The sequence below is a fragment of the Rhincodon typus genome, chromosome 38 (assembly GCF_021869965.1).
Source record: "Rhincodon typus isolate 14 chromosome 38, sRhiTyp1.1, whole genome shotgun sequence".
Lineage (NCBI taxonomy): Eukaryota > Metazoa > Chordata > Chondrichthyes > Orectolobiformes > Rhincodontidae > Rhincodon > Rhincodon typus.
Genome location: NC_063369.1, coordinates 9,714,027 through 9,741,684, shown reverse-complemented (window position 1 = coordinate 9,741,684; position 27,658 = coordinate 9,714,027). Strand labels below are relative to the sequence as shown.

At 46.8% G+C, this 27,658-nt stretch overlaps 2 protein-coding genes across 2 annotated transcripts in view; both read right to left on the bottom strand.

Moving 5' to 3' along the window:
- The window catches only part of mri1 (methylthioribose-1-phosphate isomerase 1), a 19,245-nt gene extending 19,054 nt beyond the window's left edge, over window positions 1-191 (bottom strand). Inside the window, exon 1 of the mRNA XM_048617815.1 lies at window positions 186-191. Within this exon, the coding sequence (XP_048473772.1) occupies window positions 186-191 (6 nt within the window). The remainder of the gene's footprint in view (window positions 1-185) is intronic.
- A 1,088-nt stretch (window positions 192-1,279) lies between these two features.
- Window positions 1,280-27,658, bottom strand: part of LOC109938743 (AP-1 complex subunit mu-1) — a 29,781-nt gene continuing 3,402 nt past the window's right edge. Inside the window, exons 2-12 of the mRNA XM_048617814.1 lie at window positions 26,158-26,236; window positions 21,567-21,723; window positions 18,918-18,985; window positions 17,551-17,681; window positions 14,422-14,569; window positions 12,439-12,565; window positions 11,174-11,316; window positions 6,117-6,188; window positions 5,102-5,260; window positions 3,472-3,597; window positions 1,280-1,366 (exon numbers count right to left, since the gene is read on the bottom strand). Of these exons, the coding sequence (XP_048473771.1) occupies window positions 1,280-1,366; window positions 3,472-3,597; window positions 5,102-5,260; window positions 6,117-6,188; window positions 11,174-11,316; window positions 12,439-12,565; window positions 14,422-14,569; window positions 17,551-17,681; window positions 18,918-18,985; window positions 21,567-21,687 (1,182 nt within the window). The 5' untranslated portion in view covers window positions 21,688-21,723; window positions 26,158-26,236. The remainder of the gene's footprint in view (window positions 1,367-3,471; window positions 3,598-5,101; window positions 5,261-6,116; window positions 6,189-11,173; window positions 11,317-12,438; window positions 12,566-14,421; window positions 14,570-17,550; window positions 17,682-18,917; window positions 18,986-21,566; window positions 21,724-26,157; window positions 26,237-27,658) is intronic.

The following is a 27,658-nucleotide window of genomic DNA, read 5'->3' as shown; positions in this document are numbered from 1 at the left end:
TCCAATGTTTTTACCATCACAAAGGCTGATCAGGAATCTCTCCTGCCCTTACCACCTGGCATTACCAGGTCTTGGTGATGGATTTGCAGATTGAGACTCAACCTCTTTGTTTGCAGGGCAAGCACACCTTCCTTGAACCAGAGGTTCTGGCTCAGGGGCAGATGCTATCCACTGCACTGTAATACTTCCATTTGTCCTCATGTAAAATATTTATCCCTCTTTCAAAGTCACTAAAAAAAAACACAGTGGCTCAGTGGTTAGCACTGCTGCCTAACAGCACCAGGGACCTAGGTTCAATCCTACCCTCGGGTGACTGTGTGGGTTTCCTCTGGGTGCTCTGGTTTCCTCCCACAGTCCAAAGATGTGCAGGTTAGGTGGATTGTCTATGCTAAATTGCCTGTAGTGTTCAGTGATGTGTAGATTGGGTGGGTTATAGGGGGATGGGTCTGGGTGAGATGCTCTGAGGGTCAGTGTGGACTTGTTGGGCTAAAGGGCCTGTTTCCACACTGTAGGGATTCTTTGATCTATTCTAAAGTAAATTATGATGTGACTAAACAGGTCTAAATGGATACATTTGTGACAGCACTGTAGCTTTAAGAGGTATATTTTGTCCTGGTTTTTAGGCAGACGCAATGAGCAGTCTACTAGAGCCACTAGAGTAATCAGCTTGTGAGGCCTTGGGGTTTTTTTTTAAACTTTGGAACAATAGAAGCAGCCTGAATGGGTGTGGTCAAGCTCCCATAGAACCAGGATTTTTAGTTTTAACTTTGAGCAGTTGCTGTTGCGGGTCTTGAAGTGGAAGCTAGTTTTCCCTCTCTTTGTTACAGCCAAAAGCTGGGGGCTCTCTTCCTACTATAAGAGCTGCTGGTGAGACAATCTGTATTCTAAATTTTCCTTTTGCCAAGGGTGTGCTTATAGGATGTTACTACATTAGTAATGGTTACTGTATCTATTGTTCTGTTAATTTTTCCAGTAGAGCTAAGTTATTCCAATTCCTTCTTTCTTTTGTTGTATTTTAACTATAGTGGATGGATAAAGTGTGTTTTGCTTTAAATCTGGTTGCTTGACCAGTCGAATTATATCTGGAATGCAATACCTCACACTTATCTTTGAAATAAGAAAATATTAGGGTCTGGACTATCTTCTGAACAGTTTGAGGGGGTTTGGTCTGGTCTATAACATATTGCACATGTATTTGTTCTTCAATTAGAACAGAATAGTGAAAATGCCTGGACACAGTAAACTATAGGGTTTAAACTCATATCTCTCTTGCAGCAAGTCAGTACTGACCTCCACTTTGAGTGATATATCTGACCCATGGCAGAGCCTGGTAACCACTCTTCTCTATAATTTTCATGTACCGCACCTACGATGCAAACAAAGACAGACAAGGGTTAATCGTGTTACAGAGGTCTCCAACTGAAATCTTTCTGACGTGGAGGGGCTGGTGTCGGACTGGGGTGGACAAAGTCATAAGTCACACGGCACCAGGTTACAGTCCAACAGGGTTATTTGAGATCGCAAGCTTTCGTAGCGCTGCCCCTTCGTCAGGTGAAGGGAATTTTTTCTGGGAGGAGGTTTTCACCAGAAGATGGACAGTCAGTCGCTCCTCCTGCACTCTGCTCAATTTTCTTTATTATCTCGGGTGTTATTTCAAAAGTTCCAGTCATTTTTGAAGAGTTACATCAGCATTCTGCTGTTCAAAGCTACCCACTGACAGACCCAGATAATGGGTTAAGCTGCAGGAAACCACAATTAGGAGCGAGATCAAGGCCAGTCAAGCCACAGAGATGAGATGATGGTAAACTTGGGATTCAAAAGTGAGTTAATGAAGAGGAGGAATGATTCACTAAGTACTGAGTGCAAGCTGAAGGGGGCAGCATGGTGGCCCAGTGGTTAGCACTGCTGCCTCACAGCACCAAGGACCCAGGTTCGATTCCAGCCTCAGGCAACTGTCTGTGTGGAGTTTGTATACTCTACCCCATGTCTGCTTGGGTTTCCTCCCACAGTCTAAAGGTGTACAGGTTAGGTAGATTAGCCACAGGAAATTGTCCAGGGATGTGTAGGTTAGATGGATTAGCTATGGGAATTACAGGCATAGGGTGGGGGTGCCAGTCTTCAGAGGGTCAGTGTGGACTTGTTGGGATGAATGGCCTGTTTCCACACCAAAGGGATTCTGGAATTAAAACCTTTTAATGCTGATACTACAGGGTACAAATGGGCTACAGAGATGACAGCTATTACCATTGGCAGTCAGTTTAAAAATAAGGGGGATGCCACTTAGGTCTGAGATAAGGAGAATTTCGACCAGAGAGCCATGAACGTTTTGAATTTTCTATTCCAGAGGGCTCTGGAAACTCAGTATTTGAGTATGTGCAGGTAGAGATGGATGGGTTTCTGATTACCAGTAACATGCAGAGTTATGGGATGATATTGAGGTAAGTAAACAGTTTTGAAGTGTTTGATCAGCCATGAGTATATTGAATGTAGGGAAAGGCTTGATGGGCTGAATGGCCTATTCCCATCATCCTCTGTTCCTATGTTGGGTCGGTTAGACATACGGTCATAAGCATTTTGAGTACTACTGTCAAAAGAAACATGTTGTCAATGTCCTTTGTCTTGCACTCATCAGGACAGAATTGCAAGAATACCAAATCTCCAAGAGGAGGGAACAACAATTTATACTGCGTGAGAAGATGATGCCGGTTGATTGGCAGGTGCACTCCGATTGGTAGTGGTGTCGCCATGGGAACAGCTTTCGCTAAAAAAGCTTTGATGGTGTACCTCCCTCCACAGTCATCTTCAAGTTGGGTCAATTACGAATCCATTGTTAACCTGTGACAGACCACCTCTGTTCAGTGACGGCACGAGGGGAAAGGCTGGCATGTGGAGTTTGGCCACAGGTCAGCCATGTTCTGGTTGAATGGTGGCGGAAGAAGTTCGAGGGGCTGAGCAGCTTCTTCCAGTTCCTGCGCTGGCGCTAAAATGCTAAGGCGCCCAGCTGGTTATGCTTGGTTTGCTAGGGTTTGTTTTGATGTACTATCACCTGTATTTGTTACACATACACTGACAAATTTTGCCACTCTCCGTTGCCACCTCAAAACACCGAAAAGAAAACCAAAACAGGGAGAGAATGCAAAGCCAGGAAAGTAAAACAAAGCTCATCTCTTAAGAGTTATCGCTCAGCGAACTCAGGTGGTCTTTGGAATGGTTTCGAGCTCAGCCACAGGGCTAGATCTGTGCTCCTCCACCCCATTGCCTCGAGTCCATGCGACTTAACCAATGACACTGCTGCAGCCACGCTTCACCACCGCTGAGGCAAAGAATGGCTGCTCTCGGCCGCCATCTTGCTTCCTCCACCATGACCAGACACGCTGCCGTCACCAGCTTCCCCCCCTCCACCCCTGTCTGAGGGTACCTGTGTTAGACAAGCATTTTCTAACAATTCCCTCATCAGACGTTTGCACTGACCTGCACCCCCGAGACGGTGAAGTACGGGATTTCGAATTTCACCGAAATGGGTGGCTTCCCCTCGGTGCTTTCACTCTCCACACTCGGAAGGCCAAAGTGAGCTCGCATTAGATATTCCTTCCCGCCCTGAAGGGAGATTAAAAAAAAGACTGAAAGACCAGTTGATTATATCGGAGCAAGCAACCAGAAATTGCAGAACACTTGGGCCCCATTACTTATTCCACGTTATCTACTCTAATTCTGTCCTTTCTCTTTATCCTTGATCACTATTGCTGCAGCCTTTAAAGGAAGCAGACTGGTCAACTCCAGAGATGGCCCTAAACTTCCTCAGACTGATGTTACATGCAAAGGCAACTCTTTGTGTTGAAGACAGCAGGCCAAGCAGCATCATAGAAGCAGAAAGGCTGACGTTTTGGGCCTAGACCCTTCACCTTTTCTGATGAACGGTCTAGGCCCGAAACGTCAGCCTTTCTGCTCCTATGATGCTGCTTGGCCTGCTGTGTTCATCCAGCCCTGCACCTTGTTGTCTCGGATTCTCCAGCATCTGCAGTTCCTACTATCTTTGTGTTGAAGACAAGGCTTTCAGAAACAACCACAAGAGGGCTCCTGGCTAAACAGGTTCAGGAAAGGCCACAGTGTCTGAGCTATCAACCTCCACAGCTGACCCACCAGTAGAAGCAATGGGAGGCGATGACCCAGCAGCATTATCATTAGACTGTTGATCCAGAGAGCCAGGTCTGGGGACCCGTGTTCGAATCCCACCCCAGCAGACCATGGAATTTGGATAAAATAAGAATCTGGAATTGAGAGTCTTATGATGACCACGAGTCCATTGTTGATTGTCAGGAAAAACTCATCTGGGGTTCACCAATGCCCTTTAGGGAAGGAAAGTGCCATCCTTACCTGGTCTGGCCTACACATGACTCCAGACCCACAGCAATGTGGTTGACTCTTACGTGCCCTCTGGGCAATTAGGGATGGGCAATAAATGCTGCTTAGCCAGCGACGCCCCCGTCTCATGAATGAATTTCATAAAAAAACCTCCTTCTGCACTTGAGGAGTGACACAAACAAAACTGCATATTGTCCAGGAATGTCCTCTCAATGGAATAACGGGCACTCTTCGGGATTCAGGGCTTTGCATTGCTAAATAAATCCAATTGCATTTGTATACCACCTTTCAAAACCCCAGGTCATTCCAAAATGCTTTATAGCCCAGTGGGAGACTTATCAGAGGTGTCATCCCCGTCGGGATGCAGGAGACACAGCAGGCGATTTATACACAGCAAGATCCCACAAACAGCAATGCGCTCATGATCAGACTGTCTACTTTTCAGCGTCGCTAACGCAGGAGTGGATTTTGGCTCAGACACAGGTATCAGTCTGCTCACTCTTCTTCAGAGCGACTGCTGTGGGGATCTTTAAAATCCACCCAGGGTTGGTGGGTTGGGGGGGCATCGTTTTCCTGTCACATTAGAGTGCTGGCACCTCTGACAGCGCTAGCCTGGAATGCGATTCCAGGCCACGGATCTCAAACGGGGCTCGGGACCCCTGACCATCTGACTCAGCCCCGGAGGTGTGGATGGCTCACCTAGGCTTTCGCTGAACGCAGTGTAAAAACTCCTACTCACAGGTAAGGATTTGATGGTCCACACTACAGTGTTATTTTCAGGAACCCACTTGGCACTGCCCATGGTCGTCTTGAACTTGGGTGAATCAGCATCGCTGGGCACAGGGATGACGATCTCTACGTTGTTGGCCACCGACTGTTTCTTGAATTGGCTCCTAGCCTGGAGGAAGACATCAACACCTGTCTCGTCACCTAATCTCTCATCTCGTTTCTGAAACGCAGAGACTGCTCGCGGTGTGCAAGCCACCCAGAGCTCACTCTCATACCCTCTCTTCACCGGGACAGAACATGCCAACTGGCTAATGCGCCACACAGGCACCACAACCCAGGCTGTTTCTGACGCTGGGCACTTGCCCATTTCTTTTGGGGATCGCTGGGCGAGTGTGGAAAGGGGACAGACTTCCCTGCCAGAGATTCCATGGACGTACCATCACAGGGGACCGATTAGCTCATTTGGAGAGATGGCTACGGCATGGTACTGGATAACACCAACAGCAGGGGTTACAATACCGTCCACCTGCTGAGGTAGTTCTTGAAGTCTACACCCTCGCCTTGCCCCCTCAAGGACCATCAGGACAAAAAAACCATGATCGTCGAACTACAAGGATCCTGAGGAGAAAAGGATGAGCGCGTGGGTTCAAATTCTGACGTAGCAAACAGTGAAATTTGAATTCAGTAGAAAGTTAGCCTGATAGCAACCAGGTTGTAAAAACCCATCTGGTTTGCTAATTCTGGAAGTCTGCCATCCTTACCCGGTCTGGCCTACGTGTGACTCCAGACCCACAGCAATGTGGTTGATTCTTAACAACCTCTGGGCAAATAGGGATGGGCAATAAAAGCTGGTGCCCACATACCATGAATAAATTAAAACTTCAATTAAAAGTTAAATTGGAATCTCGATATGGGCCGGGACCCCTCAAGCGAACTCCACTGTTCCATATGATCATGGCTGATCTGAGGCTGTTTCAATCAGTCACTCAGTATTCAGGAAGTGGAATTTGAGGAATTTCTTTTACCTTGATCAGATATTCCACTCGGCTGTGGGAAAACTTCTCGATCACAGATTCAATCCAAATCAGAGGTTTCACCTGAACAAAAAAAAGAATTCTTAATATGAGTTTTCATTTCTTAAAACATTCCAATCAATGAACAAAGTCAATATGTTTTACCGGGGATATTTTCTGAAAAAAAAAACACTCAGAGATTTTATGACGCACCACTGGTACTGGGTGGGATTTGAACCCAGGTCTCCTGGCTCAGAGGCAGGACACTATCACTGCATGCTAGGCTGAGAAATGCAGGCTTGTATCTGTAACCCTCAGCCCCTGACAACATCGGAATGCCCTTGCTGCTTTGTTTTAGTTATTGTTCCCAATAAAATCCATTTCTTTTATTCATTCGTGGGATGTAGACATCACTCACCACTTATTGCCCACCCTAAGTTGCCCTTTGAGAAGATGGTGGCTAGCTGCCTTCTTGAACCACCATAGCCCCTATACTCTAAGTAGATCCACAATGCCCTTAGGGAGGGAATTTCAGGATTTTGACCCAACGACACTGAAGGAATGGGAATATATTTCCAAGTCAGGGTGGTGAGCAGTGCGGAGGGGAACTTGCAAACGGTGGTGTTCCCGTGTGTTTGCTGCCCTTGTCATTCGAGATGGTAGAGGTTGGGCATTCAGAAGGTGCTGACAGCGTAGCTTGGGTCAGTTGTTGAAGCTAGAGCATTGAGTATAAGAGTCGGCAAGCCATGTTGTGGCTGTACAGGACATTGGTGCAGCCACTTTTGGAATACGGCATGCAATTCTGGTCTCCCTGCTACTGAAAAGATATTGTGAAGCTTGAAAGGGTGCAGAAAAAAATTTACAAGGATGTTGCCAGGGTTGGAGAGTTTTGAGCTACAGGGAGAGGCTGGGGCTTTTTTCCCTGGAGTGTCGGAGACTGAGGGGTGACCCCTCAGGGGTTTATAACATCATGAGGGGCATGAATAGGGTGAATAGCCAAGGTCTTTACCCCAGGGTAGGGGAGTACAAACTGGATGGCATAGGTTTAAAGTGAGAGAGGAAAGATTTAAAAGGGACCTAAGGGGCAACATTTTCTTGCAGAGGGTGGTGTGTGTATGGAATGAGCTGCCAGAGGAAGTGGTGGAGGCTGGTACAATTACAACATTTAAAAGGCATCTGGATGGGTATATGAATAGGAAGCGTTTAGAGGGATATGGGCCAAATGCTGGCAAATGGGACTAGATTAATTTAGGATATCTAAGTCGGCATGGACGAGTTGGACCTAAGGGTCTGCTGTACAACTCCATGACTCTGTGACAAAACTCTTCCTGATACATTGAGGGGGTATGAATGGCTGACTCCTGCAGTTCCTACAGTGAGGTGGAAGGAGACTCTATGGGAACTCAGTGAAAAGACAGGCACTCCATAGGAGCCCAAGTCTAACCTAGTTCTAGGGCCCTACAAAATGGAGAACTGGACACACAACAAATGGCTAGTAATGTCATCCTGGCATTGCCATCCCTCTGATCTGCTCTCTATCTCTCTCTGATTCTGACTGCCTCCCCACTGCCACTTTTGTCTACAGCCTCCTCCTATAACCTTTCTACCATTCTACTCAAAAACACAAAGCAGAAGTTGAAGAAAAGGATGGTTAAATCACTGTGTAGCATGTTTGGCTTCACATTGTTCAATGTTTCCCAGCTGGGATCATTATCATCAGCGCATGCAATAAATGCTGGGCCTGACGCACACACCCCACGACCAAATAGAAGAAAACATTAAGAGAAAATAAAGAATTGCGGATGCTGGCAACCTGAAACAAAAACAGAAGTTGCAGATCGAGAAAAACAGAGTTAATGTTTATTCAGAAAGGACCCAGTTAATGTTTTTCTGAAGAAGGGTCCCGAGCCGAAACGTCAGCTTTCCTGCTCCTCTGATGCTTCCTGGCCTGCTGTGTTCCTCCAGCTCCACACTATATTATCTCTGACTCCAGCATTGGCAGTTCTTACTAGCTCCAGGTAATGTTAACCCTGTTTCTCTTTCTGCCAGATCTGCTGAGTTTGTTTCCCCAAACATTTCTGTCCTCGTTTCCGATTTCATGCACCTGCTGTTCTTTGATTTGTTTTTTTTTCCCTTCTTCAGAAACGTGAACTCTGTTTCTCCCTCCACAGATGTGGCAGACCTGCTGAGCTTTGCCAGCAATTTGTTTTCTTCTTGTCAAGGACAAAAGTTACTTCGACTGAGGATGTACAGCCAGAGCAGGCCTCAGGAAAGTTCCAGAAGGTTTCCAGTATCGTCAGGGCATTTGTTTCCTTTTTATTCATTTATGGGATGTGGGTGTTCCTGATGAGGCCAGCATTTGTTGCCAATCCCTAATTGCCCTTGAACTGAATGGTTTGTTCATCACTTAGACCATTTCATCCAGCATTAAAGCGGGGGGTGGGGGGGCGATGGCCAAGAGGTATTATCAACAGACTATTAATCCAGAGATTCAGTTCTCAGAAACTGTCATCTAAAATTACAAAGAGGTCTTGATCGATTGGATCAGCGGGCTGAGGAGTGGCAGATGGAGTTTAATTTGGATAAATGCAAGGTGTTGCATTTTGGTAAAACAAACACGGGCAGGACTTATACAATTAAAAGTAGGGCCCTCGTTAGTGTTGTAGACCAGAGAGATCTAGGGGCTCGGGTACATAAGTCTTTGAAATTTGAGTCACAGGTAGACAGGGTGGTTAGGAAGGCTTTTGGCACACGTGCCTTCATTGCTCAGACCTTTGAGTATAGGAGTTGGGATGTCATGTTGAGGTTATACAGGACATTGGTGAGGCCACTTCTGGAGTATTGTGTGCAGTTTTGGTTGCCGTTAGAGGAAGGAAACTATTAAGCATGAGAGGGTTTCAGAAGAGATTTACCAGGATGTTGCCTGGGATGGAGGGTTTGAATTATAAGGTGAGACTAGATGGGCTGGGACTATCTCACTGCAGCGTAGGAGGTTGAGGGGTGACCTTATAGAGGTTTATAAAATCATGAGGGGTATAGATAAGGTGAATAGCGTGGGTCTTTTCCCTAAGGTCGGGGAGTTCAAAACTAGGAGGCATATTTTTAGGGTGAGAAGAGAAAGATTTTAAAAAGACATGAGGGGATTTCTTTTTAAAACACAGAGAGTGGTTCGTCTGTGGAATGAACTGCCAGAGGAAGTGGTGGATGCTGGTAGAGTTACAACGTTTAAAAGACATTTGGATAAGCACATGAATGGGAAAGGTTTGGAGGGATATGGACCAATTGCAGGCAGGCGGGACTAGTTTAGTTTGGGAACATGGTCAGCATGGACTAGTTGGACTGAAGGGTCTGTTTCCATGCTGTATGACTCTATGACTTTAAACATGAGGTTGAATCTCGCCGCGACAGATGGTGAAATTTGGATTCAATAAAAATATGTGGAATTAAGAGTTTACTGATGACCATGAAACCATTGTCAATTGTCATCAAAACCCATCTGGCTCACTAATTTCCTTCAGGGAAGGATATCTATCATCCTTACCCAGTCTGGGCTACATGTGACTCCACACCCACAGCAAAGTGGTTGACTCTCAATTCTCTGGACAGTTGGGGATGGGCAATGAATACTGGCCTAACCAATAAAAAACAAATCCAAAAGCAACTAAGACCCAACCACATAGAGTCATACAGCACGGAAATAGACCCTTCGGTCCAACCAGTCCACGCCGACCACAATCCCAAACTAAACTAGTTCCACCTGCCTGCTTTTGGCCCATTTCCTTCTAAACCTTTGTAATTCATGTACTTATCTAAATGTCTTTTACATGCTGTAACTGTACCTACACCCACCACTTCCTCTGGCAGTTCATTCCACACACAAACCACTCCCCGTGTAAAAAAAGTTGCCCCTCACGTCTTCTTTAAATCTTCCTCCTCTCACCTTAAAAATATGCTCCCTAGTTTTGAACTCCTCCACCCTAGGGAAAAGACTTTTGCCATTCACCTTATCTATACCCCTCATGATAATATAAACCTCAATTAGGTCACCCCTCAACTCCTGTGCTCCAGAGAAAAAATTCCCAGCCTATGCTTTTAACTCAAGCTTTCCATTCCCAGCAACATCCTGGTAATTTTTTCCTGAATCCTCTCAGTTTAATAATATCCTTCTTATAACAGGGCAACCAGAACTGGACACAGTATTCCAGAAGAGGCATCATCTATGTCCTGTACAACCACAACATAACTCCCAACTTTTTACATGGCTGTGGGTCTGGAGCCATACTGCCTGTGTGCATAACGCCCTGGTATGGCAACTGCTGTGCCCAGGACCATAAGAAACTACAGAAGGTGGTGTGCACAGCCCAGATCATCACGGAAGCCTAACATTCCATCCATGGGCTCCAATTACAATGGCTCACTGTTGCAGAAAGGCTGCCTACATCATCAAAGACTCATTGCATCGCGATAATGATCTCCTACAACCCCTTCTGTCAGGCAGAACATACAGAAGCCTGAACATAAGCACCAGCAGGTTCAGAAACACCTTCTTCCTGGCCGTTACCAGACTGATGAGTGGACTCTCTAGCCTAAAATAACGCTGAGCTTGCTAATGTTGAACTCGTCTAGCGCTGGCCCTGTGCAATGTAACCTGTAAGCCTCTGTTTGAGTCTTTTTGATCTGTACATCCTTGATCTGCTCGTAAACAAAGCTTTTCACTGTACTTCGGGACATGTGACAATAAATCAATCAATGTAGATCAGATCAGGTAAAGACGGCAGATTTCCCTCCCCAAAGGACATTAGTGAACCAGATGAATGTTAACAACAATCAACTGTGGTCAGTCCAGCTTTTAATTGAATTTAAGTTTGACCATCAGCCCTGGATGGATTTGATTCTACTTCCCGAGAACATTAGCCTGGGGTTTTGGGTTACTTATCCGATGACATTACGACTGCATCACACCCCTCCTCTTTGTGGAAGGTTGACCCCCTCACTATCATCTGTACTTCACAAGAAAACAGAGGGACACAGTGGAAAACAACATATAATTCAGACCATTCCTCACTCACGTGGATGTTCAGTCGATAAGACATCAGTTCGAAATCTCCGTCTGGGGGAATGAAAGATATTGTCCGGTCATTTTCAAAACGGGACAGTCTCACACATTGGTGGAACTTCACATCTTCCATCTCGACAGATTTACTCTTGCCTCCTAAACCCGACGAGAAGGGAGAAGCGTTAGCAAGATCTGGATGCAGTGTGCAAGACCTAAAGGTCTTTTCTGATTAAATTGCGATTTTAAAAAATAAAGGAGAGAGCACAGCAGAAAGAAAGGTAAGAGATGGATAACTAGAGAGAGAGAGAGAGATGAAGAGAGAGATAGAAATTGAGGGACAGAAGTAGAGATATAGGATAGAGATAGAGAGAGAGGGATAGATAGAGAAAGATAGATAGAAAGATAGAGAGAGAGAAAGATAGACAGAGAAAGAGAGAGAGAGAAAAAGAGAGAGCAAAAGAGAGAGAGGGAGGCAGAGGGGGTGAGGGGATAGAGAGAGGGGGGAAGAGGGAGATAGATAGAAATAGAGAGACAGAAGTAGAGACATAAGGATAGAGATAGAGAAAGAGATAGAAAAAGATAGATAGAAAGATAGACAGAGAGAAAGACAGAGAGAGAATGAGAGAAAGAGAATGAAAAAGAGAGAGAGAAGAGAGAGAGATGGAGAGAAAGAGTCAGAAAGAAAGATACAGAGAGATATATGGATAAATAGAGACAGAGGGAGAGAGAGAGAGAAACCACATCAATGAAGAATTTGAAATGTAGAAAACAAAATCTGTTTACATCATGACTTTTTTGAGAGTTGCAGTTAATTGGAGGGAGATAACAAATCAGCTGCTAAAACAGAGGAACATCAAATAAAGGAGGCTATAACTGGTCTTCAGATCTAGCACAAGGTCAGTTAGTTCAGTTGGGCTGGATGGCTGGTTTGGAACACAGATGATGCCAATAGTGTGGGTTCAATTCCTGTCCTAGCTGTGGTTACCATGAAGGTCCTGCCTTCTGGACCTCATCTGTCTCTTTGAGGTGTGGTGACCTTCAGGTTAAACTCACCACCAATCATCTCTCTCTCTAATGAGACAGTGGGAGCATGGTGACATTAGTTTCTACCCGAGACGGAGCATTAAAGGGGATGAGCCACATTCTCATCACTTCTCCAGGAAAAATGATCTCCTGCACACAAAGCAACCACTTCCTCTGATTGCAGAGCTCTTTGGGTTATCCCATTTGATGAGATGGCTGCCCGAGTTGACAAAGACGCTCCTACAAGCTACTTACGTCCTGTTAGCTCAAAGAGGACCTTGTCGTTCAACCCCAGCCGCAGTTCCGGCATTCCAGACAGAAAAACTCGGAGCTTCACACTGCCTACAATCTCGCTCCGCAGAACGTTCCCGTTGGCGCTGACCTGCCCAAAGACGAAGAGGAGTAAGCAGAAAAAAAAAACATCCTAGGATTTACAAATAAAGGACCACAGTCCATCCCACTTACCTCCCATCTTAGCCCCGATCTAATCATACCTTGGCCTTGGGGAGGTGGGGTAACGAAGCGATTTTACTGCGATGGGAGCAGAAAGAAGGGACTGGTGGGGAACCCAGAGACACTGGGGCTGTTCCCTTTTGAGCAGAGAAAGTGAAGAGAAGATTTCAACAAGGCATTCAAAATCATGAAGAGTTTTGCTAGAGTAAATATGGTAAGGAGAAACTGTGTCCAGAAACACACAGGGCAGTAACCAGAGGACACAGACTTAAGACGATTTGCAAAAGACTCAGAAGTGACAAAGAGGAACCGTGTTTTATTTCAAAACAGTAACAAGCACAGCAGTAACTGTAAATCTGGAGTGTGCTGACTCACGAGGGAGGTTCAATAACAGAGTTGCTTAAATGCTTGGATGGAAAACGTGTGACCCATGTGATGTCAGGGGTGAAGTAGCCCCCTCAGATGTGCAGGGTATTTCTCAAATGGTTAGAGGTTAGAAAGTGTCAATGTACGAAAGGAGCTGGTTGTCCTTGTCAAGAGGTCACTGAAGGCAAACAGATTGGTGCAGCGGGCTGTTGGGAATGCGTGTTGGCCTTTATTGCAAGATGATTGCATAGAATCATACAGCACGGACACAAACCCTTCAGCCCAACCAGTCCATGATGGACCGAGTCCCTAACTAAACTAGTCCCGCCTGACTGTGCTCCAAACCTTTCCTATTCGTGTATTTATCCAAATCCCATTTAAACGTTGTAACTGTACCCACATCCACCACTTCCCCTGGAATTGCACTCCACACCAATCCACTCGGTGTGAAAATTCTGTCCCTCGTGTCTTTTTTAAATCTTTCTCCTCTCACCTTAAAAAATATGCTCCCTAGTTTTGAACTCTCCCACCCTCGGGGAAAGACTTTTGCCGTTCACCTTATCTATGCCCCTCATGATTTTATAAACCTCCATAAGGTCACCCCTCAACCTCCTATGCTGCAGTGAGAAAAGCCCCAGCCCATCCAGCCTGTCCTCATAACTCAAACCCTCCATTCTCAGCAACATCTTGGTAAACCGCTTTCTGAACCCTTTCCAGCTCAGTAATATCCTTCCTATAACAGGGCAACCAGAATTGGACACAGCACTCCGAAAGAGGCCTCACCAATGTACTCTATGAGTTATGTACAAGCTTAGCAAAGACTTGCTTCAATTGTATAGAGCCCTGGTTAGACCATACCTGGAGCAGTGTGTGTAGTTTCCCCACACCCTTAGCCTCAAAGTTAAAACTAGCTCTGCATTGAAATCCTTTCACCGCCTTGTTCCTCAACCTACTTGAGCCCGTCCGCCAACTCCTCTGACCCCTGGCCCAAACCTCACCTTTCTCCAACTCATTGGCCATACCATCAACTTCCTGGGGCCCAAACACTGCAACATTGTCTTTGAAGTTCTTCACCTCCCCAGCTCCCTCACCAGCCTCCTCATTAAGGCACCTTTGACCAACAGTAGCCACCACTCCTGAAGCCTTTTCCTTTGATTGGCCCATTTTGAAATGAATTACATTCCCACTAAGCAACCTTGAACATTATTCCCACGCTGAAGAAAAAGCAGCATTAAACACAAGCTGGCTATATTGAACTGGGATAACTAGGTGTAGAGCTGGATGAACACAGCAGGCCAATCAGCATCAGAGGAGCAGGGAAGCTGACATTTCGGGCCTAGACCCTAGTTTCCAAGCATAAGCCCAGGACGCTGACAGGCTAAGCAAAGCCAACTGCTCCCTTCAGAAGGCAACACTTACCAATACGTTGACCCCTTCAATGACGTCAATAAACACCTCGTTCTTTTTGTACTTGATGCCCTCTGACCTCCAGGACACTGCGTTAGTAACGGTGGCCGGAGGCCGTGGGGCAGCTACCTCCAGTTTATGTCCTTGTTGCGTGATGTACCTGTTCGATTGAGACAAAAGCAAGCCTCGTGAGTCAGCTCGGCCTCACTCTCAATCCGAACACAACAAGACAAAGAAACACAGAGTGGAAACTGAAAATGAACCCCCACGACCGTGCGGCGCCATGTTCATAGAATCCCTACAGTGTGGAAACAGGCCATTCGGCCCAACAAGTCCACACCGCCCCTCCAAAGAGCATCCCACCCAGACCCATTCCCCTACCCCTAATTTCCCATGTCTAACCCACTTAACCTAAACACCCCTGGGCACTACGGGCAATTTCCCATGGCCAATCCACCTAGCCTGCACATCTTTGGACTGTGGGAGGAAACCGGAGCACCCAGAGGAAACCCACGCAGACACGGGGAGAATGTGCAAACTCCACACAGACAGTCACCCGAGGGTGGAATCGAACCTAGGTCCCTGGCGCTGTGAGGCAGCAGTGCTAACCACTGAGCCACCGTGCCACCCGACTCGTCTTTCCCGTCCTCGATTCAGAGGGGTGCCATCTTTTCTTTCTTGATTCCCTCTTGGCCTTGCGCCATCGTTGGTTTGTTCTCCAGACTGCTCGTATCCCCAATCTTCGCTGCCCCTCCTCTCCCGAACAGACTGTTGAAGCTTTCACTCAGTCTACTTCTGCTGAAAGGTCATGGGCTCAAAACAGAGCCGTGAGCAGCTCAATTCATGGAAAAGTAATCCAACCTGGGGATGGGTCCGAGGAGCATTCAACCAGGTTGGATTCAGCTCTGGTCAACAATTGAGGCCTAGCAACCCTCCTCACTGTCTCTGGAGTAAGCTGGGGGTAAGGGGGTAATGGCGTTACGGAAAATGATGGAAAGAATAGGAAGCCAATCTGCGACATCACATCCTGTTACAAAAGGTGCTCTGAGGGCCCGGGACTAGGTTTTACTCTAGATTAACAGGAAATGACCAATCAGGTGAAGAATAACAAGGCTTTTGGCTTCCCCCCACACACTCCCCACCCCGTAGTTACAACATATTGCCTGACGTTTAGAGGAGAATGAGATGAACTCATTGAAATGGCTAAAGTTCTGGAGGGCACCCCAACAGGGTAAATCAGGGATTCCCACAGTGAGGGTCATGACCCCAAGTGAGCTGATATTTTGCGGTCACGAGCTCGAGGCCACAGTGTTCACCGTGGAGCTCGAAACAGTAACAGTTGTTCTCCCACTCTATCAGGACCCTGCTCCCAAATCCCGCTCCCCTTCCCCTGCTCCCTCCCACTGAAGGGGTCGTGACAATTTCCCAGCCTCTCAAAAGGTGGGTCACATGGGAAATTGGTTGTGGGGGGAAGCACTGGGGCAAATGTAAAGAGCCTCCACCCCCTGGTTAGAGATTTTAGAAGTACGGCGGCACGGTGGCTCAATAGTTAACACTGCTGCTTCACAACAGCAGGGACCCGGGTTCGATTCCACCCTCAGTCAACTGTCTGTGTGGTGTTTGTACATTCTCCCTGTGTCTGTATGGGTTTCCTCCGGGTGCTCCGATTTCCTCCCACAGTCCAAAGATGTGCACGTTAGGTGGATTGGCCATGCTAAATTGCCCATAGTGCCCAGGGATGGGTAGGTTAGACATGGGGCATGCAGCGGTAGGGGAATTGGTCTGGGTGGGCTGCTCTTCGGAGGGGCAGTGTGGACTTGTTGGGCCGAATGGCCTGTTCTATGATTCCATGAAGTAGCGGCCACAGGCTCACGATTGGGTTGGGGGTTGTGGGGGATATGGGGTTGGGTCTTGTTGGATTGGGATGAGGAGAAATTACCTTTCTCAGAGGGGCAATTAAACTTTGGTGTTCCCTAAACCAGGGAGGGCTGTAGAGGTCCAGTCCCTGGGTGTATAAATGCAGGGTTACAGCAAGAGGGTTGGTTGGGTGGGGGTTCTGACTGGGAGGTTGGTGCAGACTTGATGGGCCAAACAGCCTCTAGCTGCACTGTAGGGATTCTACATTCGAGTCTGAGATCCATAGATTTTTAGACACAAAGAGAGTCACAGAATTACGGTAGAAATTGGGGCAAGCCCCAAAATTAGACAAGATCCTACTGGAAAAAAAGGAGAATGGGGAGTTCTCACAAACCAGGCTGCAGACAGTGACCATTCTCTGACTGGGAAGGGGGCTCAAAGCCATGATCCTGGTGCATCTCAGGGCACTGAATTAGGACAAGCTTCACAACATGAGCTTTTGTATCAGCCCCACAGCAAACAGGAGTGGCTCATTCAGCTCCAGGGCCAGAAGAATGAACCCAGTCAGTCTGGGTGCAAGTCTTGCCTGGGGTTTCTTGGGATGGCATGATGGGTAGGGAAAGGCTGGAGAAAGGGGGCAGAGTGCGTATTCTACGTTAAAACAACAACAGATTTATCATCATTAACAAACAGGTTTTCTCACACAAACAGGATTCTCCTCACACCTTGGCCCTATATTCAAGAGATCTCCAGCCGAGTTTGTGAGGTCGTTGCCCCAAAAATACAGCTTGGCCTTTCAGGAGTGAAACGGGGAAACATTTCTTCTGAAGACCAAAATTATCCTAAGTTAATTTAGTCAAAGCAGGAACAAGAGTCAGATGATCAGCCAGGATCGTAATGAATGCTGGAGCAGGCTTGAAGGGCCGAATGGCCTCCTTCTGCTCCTATTCCTAAGTTTAGTAACTTGAGAAACTTCAAAAACAAGAGACTGATGGTTTCTTTTCTTATTCAGGTAGGTGCAGTGTTTGCCAGGGGATAGCATTGAATAGTGGGACAGGTTGAAGGGCCTGAATAGACTTCTCCTGTTCCTGTATGGAAGAGGGAGTCTACGATATTGTATTCCACAGGCATTTATAAGAGATGGCAATTGGAAAAGACACACTGGTTCATCCGATCAGGTCCCACACAATGCCTTATGGAAGAGATCTCTGCACAGCGAATGACCCCTAGGTCTGTCCCCGAATTGGATCCACAGGCAGTGGGATTAGCCGCGAACGCACTCACTCCTGAAGGATCTTGCTGTCCGTTGTCTGTGGGAAACCAAAATCCATCACTTCGTCCAGGAGCTCATAGATAATGACAAAGTTGTCTCGAATGCTCTCCTCCTCCAGCTCCTTAAAGTATTCGGTGAAGACCTGGGGAGAGTGTAGATTGGAGTTTTTAGGAGACACAGGTATAAGCGAAAAAAAACAACGGACAATAAATGTGGGCCCAGCCAATCACATCCCCTGCTATGAAATAAAAGGGAGAGATTTCAGATCCAAGTCTAAAGACCAAAGAGAAAGGAAAATAAGAACTTGATCCGACCCTAACCAGACATCTCTGTTTCCTGGATTGTTGTTGGTGCTGGTGGGGTTGAGGTGGTGTCATTAGACCAGGAACTCTGTCTTTTAACCACCTGATGAGCCCAGATCACTCACAGCTTGTGATAACTAGCCCTCCTGTTCTGGTCAATATGCATAAGACAAGACTGAGATCCCATCGTGGGACCTTTGAGAGCTGAATGGGTCGGACAAAATCTCCCTTCTCTAATTCGCCAAGCAACATCTCTCCTTAAGATGCTGATTCTTGCGAACCAGGGCACCAGATGGCCCTCTACTATTTCATCCCCCTGTCAACATTGACAATGGGTGCTGCTGGGCAAACTAGAGAGAGTGAAACCCAACCCACCCACCCACCCTCTCCAATGTCTACACACTTTCCGTTGGAAGTCCGTACAATTGTGTTCCAGGAGCAAGTTGCCCTGGCTGATTGGTCCTTTCCTCTCCTCCTACCCCAGGCGACTAGCTGGGAGTCCCAACTCCGAGAGGCACGGACCGTGGGATCTTCCCGATGTGCCAGGCTCATTCCCAACTCAGGAGAGTCCAGCCACCATGGGTGCCCCCACATCTGACCCGACTTCATCTTATGGTTGGGGGCTGCTGCCTGGTTTTAGGAACAGACTCGGTTAATTCCTCACAGCAACCCTGAGGAGTTTAGAGAGTTTCTTTGGTGATTTTGTTCGACCATTTGTCAGTGATGATGATGTGTTTTGCTCACTCAGTAACATTGGGTGCTTTGAAGAACACACACAGATTTAATGCATGCTGCAGCCTGGAGCTACGCATAGTGATGGGACGAGCTCCAAGGATTTTCCATCAAACAGTAAGCTAGAAATCTCTCCCACTGTTTCTATCTGCCACTGGTGGGCATTGGAAGATTGTACAAGTTGACACTCAGTTTGTTTGGCCACAGTGTGAATTTTACCAACGTCCTGGAACGAGACTCAAAACCAAAGCTTCTATCTCAGAGAGAGGGACTCTATATTTAAATCACTGGATAAGTGACACTTTGGAGTCTAGTTGTGCAATGGTTGATGGGAGGTCTCTTACCTGTATGATTTTGTATAAAAATGCATAGACAAGGGAGGCGTTCGCATTTTTTGTCGTAGTTGCGACCACTGATCACCAGGTTAAGAAAACACTTGGCCGTATTCAATGTATCACATCAATAGCTTTTCGACCGACCTGTTTATCTCTTCTCCCGACACATAGTCACGATCTGGTTTGAAGGGTGTGGATTGCTGGCTGGCTCTGGCGCTTCACCGAGATCTGAAACTTACCTTCCAGCTCCAGGACGAAAGGACAACGGAGCTGACGCAAAACTCTGCTGGAACCCGTGCACAAGCCCACCCGGTGGAGGAAACAGTAGTCAGAAGCAAGAATGCCAGAAGATGCTTTCCCTAAGTTAGGACACAGGTCAGCCACGGTCATACTGAAGGGCATAACAGACTTGAGGGGCTGAATGGCCTATCCCTGTTCCAATGGCTGTCAGGTGCCATGGTGATGCAAAATGCTCTCAGGGTTTCACCACGGCCCCTGTTCTTCTTACTTAAAAGGCAAGACCTACTTACGTTGGCCGCAGTTCAGAGAAGGTTCACTTGGCTGATTCTTGGAATGAGGGAGTTGGCTAATGAAGAGAGGTCAAGCCCATACTGTTTGGAGTTTAGAAGAATGAGAGGAGATTGCGCTGAGGCATACAAGGCTCTCAGAGGGGACTTCACAGGGTAGATGCTTTTTCCAGTCATGGGGTCAGGTAGAAGGGAAATCTACAACTAGAATCATAGAATCCCCACAGCCTGGAAGCAGCCATTCGGCCCACCGAGTCCACACTGACCCTCCGAACGGCTTCCCACCCTTATCCCTGTAACCCTGCATTTCCCATGGCTAACCCACCCACCTGGACACTATGGGTGATTCAGCACTGCCAATCCACCCTAACCTATACATCTTCGGAGTGTGGGAGGAAACCAGAGCACCCGGAGAAAATCCACGCAGACACGGGGAGAGCGTGCAAACCCCAAACAGACAGTCAGGGACAGTCCACACAGACACGAACTAGGGGAGCATCGTTTTTAGGAAAAAAAAACAGATCTCCTGCTCCAAACAGATGAGGAGGGATTTTTTCTCCCCCCACAATGGAGGGCTATTAGTCTTCGGAACTCTCGGAGGGTATAGTGGAGACATATTCAAGGCAAAGTTAGACAGATTTTAGATTGGCAAATGAGCCAAGGGTTATGGGGGAAAGGCAGGAAACTGGAGTTAAGGTCATGTCAATCAGCCATGATCTCATTGAATGGTGGGAGCTGGCTCAAAGCCAAAAGGCTTTGCTCCTATCCTGTGTGTTCCTTTTGAGTCAGACACTGCCCTCGGGAGGTTTGCTATATGAGGTGCCCAGCACAAAGGTCTTTACTAAACAGTAATGCAAAATACTTATAGCCAGACCAGCCCAGTCCTTGATTGGCTCAGATTACAGGTTAGTGTCTTCAATGAGAATAGCATCTTTCTCCCAATGCTTGCTGACTCCTATGTGGGTTACAGGATGATGACGATGGAGAACAGAAAGCTGGTGGGAGATTTGTCTCATCTCCCACTCAGGGAAGCTGAAGCTAATAATTTCCACACAACTGTCCCAGCCGAGACCATTACCTCACTGTAGGGTAGGAATTAAATCTGAGACTTACACACTGGGCGTAACTCAGAACCAGACAGGAGCACACGGGAGAGGGATGAGAAAGAGAATTGTGAAACATGTTAATTAGACAGGTAAGACGTTGTCGCAATGTCCCTTTTCTTCAAAACTCTAACGTCGCTGGAGCAGACACTAGTGTCAGTTTTCCCACATCATCCATTCCAAAAAATCTAATGCAAAATTGACTGTTTTTGGCCATAAATCTTATTTTATGTTGTCGCAATATTCTCTTCGTATTTCCACATTGTAAATCCCTTTGTCAACATTTCCCATTCAGACTTGCATTTGAATTGTCACGGTCTAATAACTTGGGCACAATGACAGGAAGGAAGACTTAAGTCTCCCTGAGAGACAAGCAGATAGAGAAACGAACACAGTGAGAGGGAGGCAGACAGGGAGAAAGAATGGGTGGGTGGGGACAGAAAGAGAGATAGAGAAAGACAGGAAGAGAAAGAGAGAGGGCGAGTCAAAAAGAATGAGAAAAGGGGGACAGAGAGAAAGAGAGAGAGACAGGGGAGAGAGGAGAGAGAAAGAGAGACGGGGGGGAAGACAGAGAAAGAGAGATGGGGGGAAGACAGAGAAAGAGAAATGAGGGGAGAGAGAAAGAAAGAGAGACAGGGAAGAGACAAAGAGAGACAGAGGAGAGAGAAAGCGCGCGGTGGGGAAGAGGGAAAGAAAGATGGAGGAGAGAGAGAAAGAGAGAGAGAGAGAAACAGGAAGGCGGGGTGGAAGAGGTAAAGTTGGGGAGAGGTGAGATGCAGACAGGGGAGAGAGACAGCAAGAGAGAAAGAGTGGGGGGTGTGTGTGGAATAGAGAGAGAGAGGGAAGAGAGTAGTCAAGTTAATAGCAATAGAATGTAAAAGCTCATTCAGCATTTCAGCTCAACCCTGTCTACAGTGAAATGGTGTATTTGAAGAGCCTGTGGGTCTATTATCACCAATGGCTCCAGACCATTCCGAGTACTGATTTACCATTGGATGGAGTTGTTCTCCGTTCCACAGAAAGGATACAGTACAGGTTGCTGTGCTTAATCCACAGGAAGTGAACATTGCCATGAGTCAGAAGTGGAGACACGGACCCTTCATCTTCCTTCTGTGTTAACATTGGAATGAAGTGCTCGATCTCCGACATATCCACATCTCCTTTGTAGTTCCGACATATCAGGAGCTGCCCCGAAGGAAAAATTTAGGAGAGGATTCTAGAGTTAGAAGACATCTAGAGACACATGAGGCAGACAAAGCACATGTTTATGTCTTGCTTTTCATGGAGCAGGGTGTTAGCCTGAATGAATTGATCACTAATTAGCTGGATTTGTCTCTGCAGTTGGAGGTGCACCACTCTACATCGAGCATGGCTAACTAGGAGATTCCCTGTCCTTACTGCCTGCCACTGCTGCATTGCGATACCTTACAGGTCGGTACGCAAGAACGTAAAAGCCAGCAGCAGGAGTAGGCCATTCAGCCCCTTGAGCCTACTCGACCATTCATTGAGATCATCTCTATCTCAGCTCCACTTTCCTGCCCGCTGTCCATAACCCTTTAACCCATTACTAATCAAAAATCTGTCCACCTCCTCCCTAAATTTACCCAATGTCCCAATGTCCACCATACTCTGGGGAAGTGAATTCCACAGATTCATGACCCTTTGAGAGAAGTAATTCCTCCTCATCACTGTTTTAAATCTGCCCTCCCTTATCCTAAAACTATGACCTCCTGTTCTAGGTTGCCCCACATGAGGAGACATCCTCTCTATGTCTACTTTGTCAATCCCCTTCATACACCTCAATTAGATCGCCTCTCATTCTTCTAAACTCCAGAGACAGTATAGGCCTAAACTGCTCAATCTCTCCTCATAAGACAAAGCCCCCTCACCTCTGGGGTTGTACCTTATTAGTCCCGTGTTATGAACACACCTTCCTTGGATTTCTAGTGCTGCAGTGGGGCTTAAACTGGGAGCTTCTGATTCAGAGACAGTGACACTACCCCCTCAGCCACAAGACATGCCTAAATGTTACTTCCCTCCCCTTTTTATGGAATCCCTACAGTGTGGAAGCAGGCCATTCGGCCCTTTGAGTCCATACCGACCCTCCAAAGAGCATCCCACCGAGACCCACCTGGTCCCACCCCATCCCTGCATTTCCCACCCTAGACACTATGGGCAATTTAGCATGGCCAATCCACCCGAACCTGCACATCTTTGGACTGTGGGAGAAAACCAAAGCACCCGGAGAAAACATACACAGACGCTGGGAGAACATGCAAACTCCACACAGACAGGCTGGAATTGAACCCGGGTCCCTGGCGCTGTGGGGCAGCAGTGCTAACCACTGAGCCACCGTGCCAACTTTTTCCTTTCTCACTATTCACAGCTGTCTGCCCTCTCAGGTGGATGTACAAGATGTAATGACCCTGCGAGTGACACTGGGGTTATCTTCAGGTCTCCTGACCAATATCTATCCCTCAACCAACATAACGAAAACATTCATTGTCACGTTGCTGCAGGATGCAAATTGGTTTCTGCATTTTCTACAGTTACGTATGATAGCACAATACAAATGAGTCCATTTGGCTCAGGGAGTCTCTGCAGGCTCTTTTGAAGAGCCATTCCAATTAATTCCATCTACATCCCTGGTCACTATTGAGCAATTTACCAATCCACCTAACCTACACAGCTTTGGACTGTGGCAGGAAATCGGAGAAAATGCTGGGAGAACACACAAACTGACAGTCACCCCAAGCCTGGAATCGAACCTGGGTCCCCGGCACTGGTGAGGCAGCGGTGCCACTCTAACGTTTCCTTATCTCCTCCATCTACCGATACAGTTGCAGGGCACAGAAACCAAATGACCGTACTTGTAAAATGAAGGAACTCTGAGCACATCTGGATACCAGACCTTGTGGGGTGGGGAATACATAATCCTCTCAACAGACCCCGGCAGGAAGTCAACATCTGGTTTCCCATCTCCACATCTGCTCAGGAGTACTCCATCCAGTGATAGACATTACCATTGAGGAAAGGACCCACCACCAACTGTTCCAGACAATTAAAGATGGGCAATAAACAGTAGACTTTCCTGCATCAACCACATCCTCCAAAAATGATTACACTGCAATGCCAGTCTGAACTAAACGCAGAAAACACAACAAAGCCCATCGAAAAACTGATCACTAATTCGCGGGATTTGTCTCTTAGCTTCTCCCATTTTGAGAGCAATCTTTTCTCCCAGCTCTTTGCTTGCAGTGAAATTCCAGAATTAATCTGCAATTCTTGCGAGACTCCGGTGGGGATAGGCAACACCCAGAAGGAGCTGTTGTGCTCCACGGGGATGTGGGTGTCGTTGGCTGGTTCATCCCTAATTGCCCACACGGCAGTTAAGAATCAACCACGTTGGTGCGGGTCTGGAGTCACATACAGGCCAGACCAGTTAAGGATGGCAGATTTCCTTCCCTAAATCAGACCAGAGGGGTTTATTCAACAATCGGTAACAGCTTAATGGGCATCATTAGTCTCTAAAAATAAACTGAGCTCAAATCCCATCATCCACCGTGGTGAGATTTGAATTCAAGACATTACCTGGGTCTCTGGATTAAGTCGAGTGATAATACCACTCCTAGTGGTATTCCACGAACAACTATGAGGTAAACAAACCTGTTAACCTGACACTGGCTGAAGGAGGAATGTTGGCCAGGATAACTGGGAAAAAAAGACTGTTCTTAACTCAAACGCTGACATGGCTACCTCTGCAGGAGTGTTATCGAATGAAATTTGACACTGAACCAGATAAGCAAAAAAGGTAGGGCCAGGAAACAAAACCGAAAGTCCTGCGGGAAATCAAAAGGTCTGTGGAGAGAGAAAAAAATAAAGTCCAATATGACTCTTCTTCAGAACTGGTCTAAACAGTCATGTGAAACTTAAAATGCTAATTTCTTTTCTCTCTCCACAGATGCTTCCAGACCTGCTGAGTTTCTCCAGCATTCTCTGTTTTTTTCATTTCAGATTTCCAGCATCCTCAATATTTTTCTTTTATTAAAGGTAGGACCAGGTGTTTGGAAGGAGTTTCTGGGCAAAAAAAAGGCAGGGAGGTTTAGGAAGGGAATTCCAGAGTCACAGAGGTCTACATCATGGAAACAGGCCCTTCAGCCCAACTTGCTCACGCCACCCAGTTTTCATAATTAATCTAGTCCTATTTGCCTGCATTTGGACCGTATCCCTCCATACCTATCCCATCCATGTCCCTGTTCAAATGGTTCTTAAATGACAAAATTGTACTTGCTTCCTCACCACTTTCTGTGTGAAAAAATTGCTCCACTGGACCCTTTTGTATCTCTCCCCTCTCATCTTAAACCCATGCCCTCTAGTTTTAGGCTTCCCAACCATGGCGAAAAGCTGTTGGTGGTCTACCTTATCTATGCCTCTCATGATTTTATCGACCTCCACAAGGTCACCCCTCAGTTTCCCACGCTGCCTAAGGCTGGGTCTGCTAAAGCATGGCTATCAATCTTTGAGAAACTAAAATAGCAGTTGATTAAGAATTGGAAGGGCACAGCCTGCGCATTGAGGAACTCGGTTGTGTTGTAGTGTTGGCACAATGCCATGCAAATATGGAGCCTGCTTTGCGCATTACAAATTGTGTGAAAGGGTTAAGAGATTGTAAATAGTTACTCGAGTGATGGAACTGGAGTATTGCTGGAAAAGATTCAAGCCTTGTAAGTTTTTGACCTTACACTCATCAGGACATAATTGCAAGAATACCAACAATTTATACTGCATGAAATGAGGGTACTGATTAGTTGGCAAGTGGACCCTGGAGGGCACAGTGGCTCAGGGGTCAGCATTGCTACCTCTAGGCACCAGGGACCCAGGTTTGATTCCACCCTCAGGCAACTGTTCTCCCAGTGTCTGCGTGGGTTTCCTCTGGGTGCTCCTGTTTCCTCCCACAGTCCAAAGATATACAGGGTAGGTGGACTGGCCATGCTAAATTGCCCACAGTGTCAAGGGGGATGTGCAGGCTGGATGGATTGGCTGTGGGAAGTACAGGGATAGGGTAGGGCCAGATGGGTCTGGGTGGGATGATCTTCAAAGGGTTAGCGTGGACCCAAATGCTAAATGCCCCACACTGTAGGGAATCTATGATTTCCCCACAGCAATGCCTTGCTGAATGCACCAGGGAACATTGGCCCCACACCACCCACCCCATGTTTTCGTTTGATTAATTAAGAGGGGACTTGATAGAGATGTTTGATTGAGGAAGTGAAGAGAAACTTTCTGGTTTCGGAAACATTTGCAATCCAAGAACATAGATTCAAGGTAACTTAGCGAAAGAGGCTTTTGTTGAACACAGTCAATTAAAACAATTTGAAATGCATTGCCTGAAGGCGTGATTAAAGTGTGCAACAGTAACACTCGGAATGTAAGTGTTTGAAGACAAAAAAAAATCAAGAGGACGGTGAAAAAGCAGGGACTGGGTATAATTGGAGAGCTTGTTCGAAGAGCTGGCACAGGTACCATGGGCTGAATGGCCTCTTTATGGAATCCTTCAATGATTCTATCGATGGAAAATTTTTAATATATAAGAATCGTAAGTCAATTCCTTCAACATACCTTATATTCAAATACCTTGGGACAGCAGCAACATTCCACAAACAGCTCTGAGGTGAGCAACCTGTTGATCTGACACTGGCTGAAGGAGGAACGTTGACCAGGATTACTGGAGAGGAAAGGTTCTTTTTTCCTCAAGGACTGATGCAGCATCTGTTGCAAACCCATCTCAAACAGCATCTCATCTTTATTCACTCCTGGGATGTGGGCCTTGCTAGCTAGTTCAGCACTAGTTACCCATCCCTAGTTACCCCACGAGCTGAATGGCTTGTAGACCATTTCGGAAGGCAGTTAAGAGTCAACTGGATCCGTGGGTGAAGAGTCAGGAGTAGGCCAGTTTCTCCAGCACTTGCTAGTTTAATTTCAAATTGCCAGCATCTGCAGGATTTTACTAAATAAAAACCGAAAGAACTGCGGATGCTGTAAATCAGGAACAAAAACAGAAGTTGCTAGAAAAGCTCAACAGGTCTGGCAGCATCCATGAAGAAAAATCAGAGTTAATGCTTCGGGTCCGGTGACCCTCCCTCAGAATCCAAAACGTTAACTCTGATTTCTCTTCACAGACGCTGCCAGATCTACTCTGCAGGTTTTTGCCCAGTTTGAACTCAAACGGAGATTTTCTCACAACACAGGGATAGAAAGACCTGTATTTTTATAGCACCTTGCATAATCTCAGGATGGCTCAGAACTCTTTACAACCTTCTCCCTTTTTAGTTGTACTGTGGCTGTACCTACACAACACAGAATCTTAGAATACCTACAGTGTGGACGCAGGCCATTCAACCCATCGAGTCCTCACCAACCCTCTGAACAGCATCACACCCAGACCCACCGCCCCTGCCCCATCCCTGTAACCCTGCATCTCCCATGGCTAGTCCACCGAACCTGTACATCCCTGGACACTATGAGCAATGTAGCACAGCCAATCCACCCTAACCCGCACATCTTTGGGCTGTGGGAGGAAACCAGAGCACCTGGAGGGGGCCCACACAGACACAGGGAGAATGTACAAACTCTACACAAGCAAACAGTCGCCCTCGGATGGAATTGAATCCAGGTCCCTGGTGCTGAGAGGCAGCAGTGCTAACCGCTGAGCCACTGTGCCATCCCTAATGTGGGCTGCTGCAGTTCAAGAATGCAACTCACTCCTGTCATATTTGCCTAGATGGACCACTGCTGGCACCTTGTGGTATTTGCCACCTCTACCACTATGTGGTACTGGGTGAGGAGTGCTGACAGCAATTCCACTGTCACCAACCCTCTGTTTGTGCCCAATCTAGTTATCAGTGGTACAGGATACACCACTATAGAGTATCTACAGAACAATCACTATGCTTGGATAACAAGAAGGTTTATTGCATTATAGCAAGAAGTACAACCACATGTTTTCAGGCATATTGTGTGTGATATCAATACTGTCATGATATCCAAAGAGCCCCAAAGTATTTGCAGAAATATTGAACTTTTAGATACGTGTTTACTTGAAAAAAACCCCCACATAAGT